The sequence below is a fragment of the Carlito syrichta genome, unplaced genomic scaffold (genome assembly GCF_000164805.1).
Source record: "Carlito syrichta isolate Samal-C Ts95f unplaced genomic scaffold, Tarsius_syrichta-2.0.1 Scaffold309899, whole genome shotgun sequence".
Taxonomy (NCBI): domain Eukaryota; kingdom Metazoa; phylum Chordata; class Mammalia; order Primates; family Tarsiidae; genus Carlito; species Carlito syrichta.
The window spans coordinates 306,053-313,151 of NW_007253995.1; the positions used below are offsets into that span (position 1 = coordinate 306,053).

The 7,099-nt window shown below is 57.5% G+C and overlaps 1 protein-coding gene across 1 annotated transcript in view; it reads right to left on the reverse strand.

Annotated features, from left to right (window-relative positions):
• Positions 1-235: 235 nt before the first annotated feature.
• Positions 236-7,099, reverse strand: part of MCAM (melanoma cell adhesion molecule) — a 39,525-nt gene continuing 32,661 nt past the window's right edge. The window contains exons 2-16 of the mRNA XM_021717675.1: positions 5,708-5,832; positions 5,383-5,590; positions 5,225-5,292; positions 5,050-5,137; positions 4,060-4,239; positions 3,835-3,956; positions 3,577-3,739; positions 3,379-3,497; positions 3,131-3,272; positions 2,856-2,977; positions 2,609-2,750; positions 2,418-2,513; positions 2,081-2,228; positions 1,669-1,786; positions 236-1,204 (exon numbers count right to left, since the gene is read on the reverse strand). Of these exons, the coding sequence (XP_021573350.1) occupies positions 1,175-1,204; positions 1,669-1,786; positions 2,081-2,228; positions 2,418-2,513; positions 2,609-2,750; positions 2,856-2,977; positions 3,131-3,272; positions 3,379-3,497; positions 3,577-3,739; positions 3,835-3,956; positions 4,060-4,096 (1,239 nt within the window). The 5' untranslated portion in view covers positions 4,097-4,239; positions 5,050-5,137; positions 5,225-5,292; positions 5,383-5,590; positions 5,708-5,832 and the 3' untranslated portion in view covers positions 236-1,174. The remainder of the gene's footprint in view (positions 1,205-1,668; positions 1,787-2,080; positions 2,229-2,417; positions 2,514-2,608; positions 2,751-2,855; positions 2,978-3,130; positions 3,273-3,378; positions 3,498-3,576; positions 3,740-3,834; positions 3,957-4,059; positions 4,240-5,049; positions 5,138-5,224; positions 5,293-5,382; positions 5,591-5,707; positions 5,833-7,099) is intronic.

Consider the following 7,099-nt stretch of genomic DNA (forward strand, 5'->3'; position numbering starts at 1 on the left):
AATAAAGTTTCTTTTGTTGTAGCAGACTTGAGTTCTTGCTCCTTCTAGGGGTGGAGGAACAGTATACAGGGTGGCTTGGACCAAATGCCAAGGCCCACTTCATCACAGTGACCCCGTTGCAGAGGCCCCCAGGTTCCTGTGGTACCATGATGAATAAAAAGCAACGTAAGATTTCTGGGCCAATTAAGCTTTATTTTTCATATATATATATACATATAAAAGGAAATAATTTGCAAATTTACACACAACCTAACAAAACCATATATATATATATATATATACACACACACACAGATACACACACACCAAAGCTCTAGCAGTTCCATTTTTTACCCCTAAGTACCATTCTCCCATCTGGGCCCTTCTAGAGTCTGGCCCGTGAGCTTGGTTGTAGAAGTTTGGTTCTAATAGAACAGCTGGAATCTGTATAAAGGACGGTCTGGACCTCATCTTTGCCCACTACCCCACCTTTCAGTCTTCCAGGAGCCCTCGGAAGGGCAGTGGGAGCCATGTGAGTTACAAGGGGGCCTTGGACCATTTGCCTTCACTTGAAAACAGCGCCCAGCTTCCTCACTGCAGGGACGTATCTTTTAAGGAATGACACCAATTCCTGGCTTGGGCCAAAGGAAAAATGTCATAGGAGACTCCACAGAGGCAGACAGGAAGGTGGCAGCAGCAACACCACAGCTGCTTCTAGACGCTGCCGGGGAACTCTCAGCCCATGTGAACAACATACTTGAATAGGGAGCAGGCACCTGGGCTTGGGCGCATCCTGGCCTCAGTGGTGCAGCGGATGACTGGAGTCAGCCTTCTGAGCAAGAAACTGGCTCAGAGAGGCAACCATTCAGCTGCTGGTAGAAGACAGGTATTTACAGCCATAATATGTGTAAAGAGAAAACACGCTCTGCAAGAAACTCCTGCCCACTCTTGGGAGACTGAGGCCCCCCTCCTTGAGATGAGCTTCACTCAACACATGGAGACGGTGGTGGATTGGTCCCTGAAAAGGAGGCCTCGGGGGCCAAGAGTGGTCCTTCTAGCCTGATGGTCTTCGGAAAGGAGGTCTGCAAGTGAGCAAGGATCTTTTCTGTAGTCCCTTTGGAGGCTTTGGCTGGGAGAAGAGTGAGCAGGGAGCCGGGAGTTCCAGGCAGGAAGGGAGCTGAACGTGATTCGGTGGCTAATGCCTCAGATCGATGTATTTCTCTCCCTAGACGCAAGGAGGAGCAATAAGGGGGGTGGGGGGGATGTGGAGATAGTGCCCAGAGTTGGAAGGTGTGACCACTGAGAGGCAGGAGGGACAGCAGCGGAAGCTGAACACGGTGCAGGCAGCCTCAAGGGAAGAAGCAAGGATGTACTGGTATGGCAGGCCAGGGAAGAAGGGACAGCCCCCAAATTGGACTCTGCACTGATGAAAGGGAGGCCACGCCTCACACCTAGGGCTTGGGCCACAGGCACTGCTCAGGGAAAGGTAATGGGACAGGGTAGGCTCTCGGTCTTTCTCCAGGCGGCCTCAGCCACTTGCCTGGCCCTGTCATCTGTGAGTTGTGTTAAGGCAGGATGGGGGCTGCACCCTATCTCTGACAAAGGATGAAGGACAGAAAGAGAGCTGTTAGCCCCTGCTGCCCAGTCCCTGGAGACGGCCAAGCACTGGCCACGGGAACCGCCTCCTACCTGGTCTCCTGGAGCCCTCTTGTCACCGTTGCAGCCCTGTAGGAGGCCCATCTCTTCTGGGAGCTTATCTGACTTAACTTCAACTACATATTCGTTCTTACGAGACGGGGGCAACGTGCTGGGAGGGAGGGAGGCGAGAGGTTGGCACCTTGAGGCCAAGGGAAGGGCCCGTTGGGAAGGACGTGGGATGGATGCCTGGCTTTGGTGCTCTGGGCCAGCCCAGGGCAGGGACACAAGTAATGAGAAGGTGTGGTAGATGGAAGCTGGGCAGTGAAGCAGGAGCACCCCGAGCTCGGGTCCCACTCCTAAGGGGCAAGTGGGCTCTGGGCAGGCAGGGGCATGTCCCCGAGGAGGCAGCAAGCTGGGCAGCAGGAGAGGGGCAGGGGAGGAAGGGGCCGGGCACCATGCTTACATCTCCTGTTTGCCCGACCGCCCACACGGCAGTTTGCCCTTCTTGTAGAAGAAATAGAGGACCGCGCCCAGCACTGCCAGGACCAGGATGCACACTATCACGGCCACGATGACCACGCCCTTGCTCTCCGCCTCGCGCAGCTTTTTCTCTGTTCCACAAAGACACTCCCATGGTCACTCCCTGCCCTGGGCTGCCACACTGTTATCGCTGCCCCACCCAGCCCAGGGCTGATAGGAGACAGGCCTCTACTCACCTTTTTGGACAGGGCTCTCTAGGGAGGGACAGAGCCAAAGAGATGCCCTGGCACAGCCCTGATCTCTTGCCAGGCCTGGCTTACCTGTGGAGGTGCTGTTGGCTCTGGCATGAGGACTGACAGTGGAAGTGCTGAGGCCAGTGGTTTTGTTGGAATCTGGTGTGAGGGTAGTTAAGTTGACTAGGAGGCAGAGGGAGATGGGTTAGGAGAAGCACAAGTTAGTGCCCAAGCCTGGGCGTGTCCCCTGCCGTCCTCTGCAGGGATGCGGCCCTCACCCAGCTCCAGGAAGATGACGGTGGTGTTTTTGCCCAGGGAGTTGGAGGCCGTGCATTCAGCGCCTGTCTCCAACAGCTCTGGGGTCACAAGGACACTCAGGGTGCTCAGGACACACTGCAGATCTTGGTCTTGTTCACTCGCCTACGAGGAAGGAGGTGGCTTAGGGGGTGGGAGGATCTCCGGTCCTGACCTCGAAGCCTGGGCAGGGTTTAGCCAGAGCTGGGAAGATGAGAAGGGCCTGCTCACCGTGCCATTGACATTCCAGGAGATGGTGGGCCGAGGATGTCCTGACGCTTCACAAGACAGATTCACCACTGCACTCTCTTTCACCCACACCCTCCTCTCCTTGAATGCCATCCACGGGGGCCCTTGGGGAGATGGGGAAGGGTGAAGCAGCAAACTCAACGAGCCGGCCTCCCCCTCCCTGCCGGAGCTCCCCAGGGCAGCATGTGGTTTTTTTGTCCTCAAAGAGCTCAAAACCACCCAATTTGGGATGACCTAGTCTGCCCTGACGACCTCACCAAAAACGGCCACGTGGACCAGCTGTGTGCGGTTCAGGCCAGGTATGCGGGGCACAGATGCCACACAGCGGTATCCTCCTCCTGCCTCCCGTTGCAGGTTGGATAACCGGAGCACGGGCCCCTCTTCCAGCACCTGGCCTGTCTGGAGTGAGGGATGCGTCAGAGGGCTGGGAATGAGTAAGCGGCTGTCCCCTCCAGCCCCGCCCACCCATCAAGCCCTTCCCCACAGCCCCAGACCCACCCGATACCTTTTCCCTCAGCCACTGGAACTCGAGGACCTGGTTACTCTCTGCCTCACAGGTCAGGGTGAGGCTGCTGCCTTCCGGGCTCTCGGGGGCTTCGGGACTCACTCGGACATCAGACACATCTGGGGGCACAGCAATGGCGTCGGCCTGGGCAGGCAGGGCCAGTTCCCGCTGGCCCCACCTGGGCTCCCAGCCCCTTACAGTTCACCAGCAGTTCCTGAGGTTCACTCGACAGGGAGAGCATGGTGTCCAGGTCCAGACCCTGACATTCGTAGAGCCCACTGTGCTCCTTCCGGGCGGGCTCCAAGACCAGGATCCCGGTTTCGATGGTCGTCTCCTCCTCCACCTCCCTGGTGCTGGGGTTCTGGGGAGGATGGGAGTGTGAGCAGAGCGTCCCTCCTGCCTCCCACCTGTGTCTGCCTGCATCCCTGTCTGCACCCAGCACTAAGCCCTCCGTACCTGTTTGCTGATGCTGAAGTGGGGTGGGGGGTTGCCGTCAGCCAAACACCTGACTTCCACGCGGTCCCCTTCCTTCAGCATTCCCACCGGCTCCACTTCCAACCACACTTTTTCTGCCGGGTCTGCATAGACAAAGGGGGTAGCTCCGCCCTTGAGTTGACCCTGGGCCAGATGGGGAGGGGCTCGGCAGGAGTTTCCATCAGGCCCGGCCAGGTTAGTACTCACAGAAAACAGGGACCGTGACTTCCCTAGACTCCTTCATGTGGTTCCCACTGGGAAGCCGGTAGCTGAGCTCACAGTAAAACTGGGCATCCTTGTCTTCCTTAACCAGCTGCGCCTTCAGGACACTCTGCAAGGTGTACAGACCACTCGACTCCACGATCTGGGAGGACTGAATGTGGACCCCTGGGCAGGGAGAAAGGAGAGAAAGGCTTGGCCTCAGCCCCACCTCCAACCCCATCTAAGGAGATCCCTGCCCCCTGTAGAAGGCCAGGTACAAAGGCAAGCTGGAGACCCTTCAACCCAGCACTTTTATTGCTCGGTATCCACCCTAGGACAACATTTGCATTTCAGTCCATATACGAAGATGTGTGCAAACAATGCTGTGACGATAAGAAAAAATGAGAAGCCTTAGCCAGGTGTGGTGACTCATGCCTATAATACCAGCACTTTGGGAGTCTGAGGCAGGAGGATAACTTGAGCCAGAAGTTATGAGCTATGATCACACCACTGCACTCTAGCCTGGGTGACAGAACAAGACCCTGTCACTAAATAAACACTAATAGTAATTTTTTGTTATTGTCATGATTTATTGGAGAGATGAGGTCTCACCAAGTTGCCCAGGCTGGTCTTCAACCTTCAGGCTCAGGCAATCCTCTCACCTCAGCCTCCCAAAGTGCTGGGATTACAGGCTGAGCCACTGCACCCCGCCAGTAATTTTTTTAAATGCCTATATAGTTCTAGAAATATGTGTATATATGAGCAAATACATAGAAATAGGTTTGAAAGGACACACACAAACTGATAAAGAGGTTGCTACTGAAAGAGGGTTTGGGGCAGGAAGAAACTTCTTTCTAGATTTTCTATACAGTTTAAATGTTCATGAAAATATTTTCAAGCATCACTTGGATATTTTTTTCTTTAAGTGAAAAACTAAAAGATGATGTGAAGTGACCCCTGTGTGGTACCACAAGCATGGCAGAAAGGGTGACTCACGGTTCTTCTCCTCATTCAGGGGCCGGCCATTCTTGTACCAGGTGACTTGAGGGATGGGGTAGCCGTTCCTCCCCACACAGGTAGCAACCTAAGAAAGACAGCGTGTGAGCTTCCCTGCTCTGACTCCACCAAGCCCATCTTAGCTCTTGTGCTCCGCCTGCCGGGTATATCTCACCTCCTCAGGCTCTTCACTGTTCACAGGGATGCCCAAGACGTTAGCCTGGATGTTTGGCTCCTCTGGGGCTTCTACAAGGGAAGAGGAATGAGGAGGGCATGGAACCGCCACTTCTCCTGCCCCGCGTGACCCAGAAGGCAGGAACAGGGGGGACGCACTGTAGACATGGAGCTGGATGCGGTGCTCCTGGGACCGAGGGCGCTTGCCCTGGCACAGGAAGATGCGCTCGTCGTGGGGGGTGACTTGAGTCAGGGCCAGAGTATCCCCTCTGCCCTGGAGGCTGAGCCGATGCTGGTACTCCCCGGCTTCACTGTGGCCCTGGCCCTGGCGCACGCGGAAGATGAGTGTTGGCTTCTCCTTGTGGACCTAAGGGGAGGGGACAGAGAGGAGGCAAGGGTTCTGAGGCTACTTGAGGGGCAGAGCCTCCCGCCCCCCAACTCCCCCACCACCCCGGGTTGCTCTCTCCCAAGCCCACGCACTCACAGAAAACCAGTCCACATGGCTGAGGTTGCCTTGGGAATGGGAGAGGCTGCACTTCAGAAGGGCTGTGCTGCCCACTTCCACCTCCAACTGCTCAGGCGCCGGCCCCTCGGCGGCTCCAGGAACACCTGGGTGAAGGAGGCGTGCCCCAGCAGTTGGGCCAGTCCAGCTGTTCCCCATCCCCTTCCCTCAGCGCTCACTGCAGCTGTTCTTCCTGCACTTGGAGGGTCTGAGAGGGCCCTGTCCTCTCTCAACCCTCAACCACGCACACCTACACCCCACCCCGGGCTAGCTCTGTCCCAGTCCAGGGGATCCCTGGTCCTTGGAGCAGAGACCAAGCACTGAGCACCTTCCAGATGAGGCTGGCAGACGGGCAGAGAGGGGCAACCCAGGCTCTGAGCCAAGTGGAAGGCCCCTTTCCTTCCAGGCGCCCTCCTCTCGGAGTGAGCTCACAGTGTGGGAATGCATGGCATGTGCCAGGCTGGGGCACACAGGCCTCTTTGTGTCCCCACCCCCAGGGGAAGACGTCGATACTCTACCCCCAAAACTCCCTCCTTAAATGCCCCACAAGACCCAGTGGGCCAACTCTGGCCAAAAGCTCCCATCTCATGCTCCCTAAGCAGCACCTCAATGAACAATCTGCACACACTCAGGGGATCCCATCCTAGGAGGCTGGCGAGCAAGGAGGGGTCAGAGTCTGCCCAGGGGTCAGGGCGAGGGCCAGGCAGTGGGCAGGAGTGACATCAGTGGTGCCAGCGTGGTGCCAGCGTGCTGCCAGCCCTTTGAGGAGGTGATGTCACTCGGCACCATCTGGCTGGACTCTGGGATGCCCGGGTTGTCGCCGTGGACTGGCTCTGGGACAAGGAGGGCTGGTGAGGTGGTCTTCAACCCAGAGCAGAAGCCTCTAACTCTGACTCCTCTCCCCAGAGCTTAGAGCACGGCAGGGTGGGGCTGGACCTGCAGAAGCTGTGGAGCCCGATTTAGCCCTTTCCCCAGAAACAAAGTCAACCTGGGAGGCAGAAGCCTGGAGTACCCCAGGGACGGGTTGGCACCGGGCATGAGGACAGCCAACCGGGTATGGCCCAGCCCTCCCCTTCCCCAGTCGGACAGCGGCTGGGACCCAGGACTGGGAGCCAAGAGAAACACGCGACACCGCTGCGGGCCATACAAGGGCAGCGTAGACCGGGGAGCGCCCAGCTACTGGGCGATCCAGAGAAACGCTCCGAGGTGTCCGGGCGCCCTTCTCACCCGAATGTGGTCCCCAAAACAAGGCAGCGGGCGCGTCCGCTCTGGTCAGCCTCCACCCCTCGTCTCTGCCGCCTGCGACCCCGTCCCCCCGGGAGGCGCGAGGCGACCCCGCACCGCTGCCCCAGCCCCTGCCAACGCCCAGCTCCG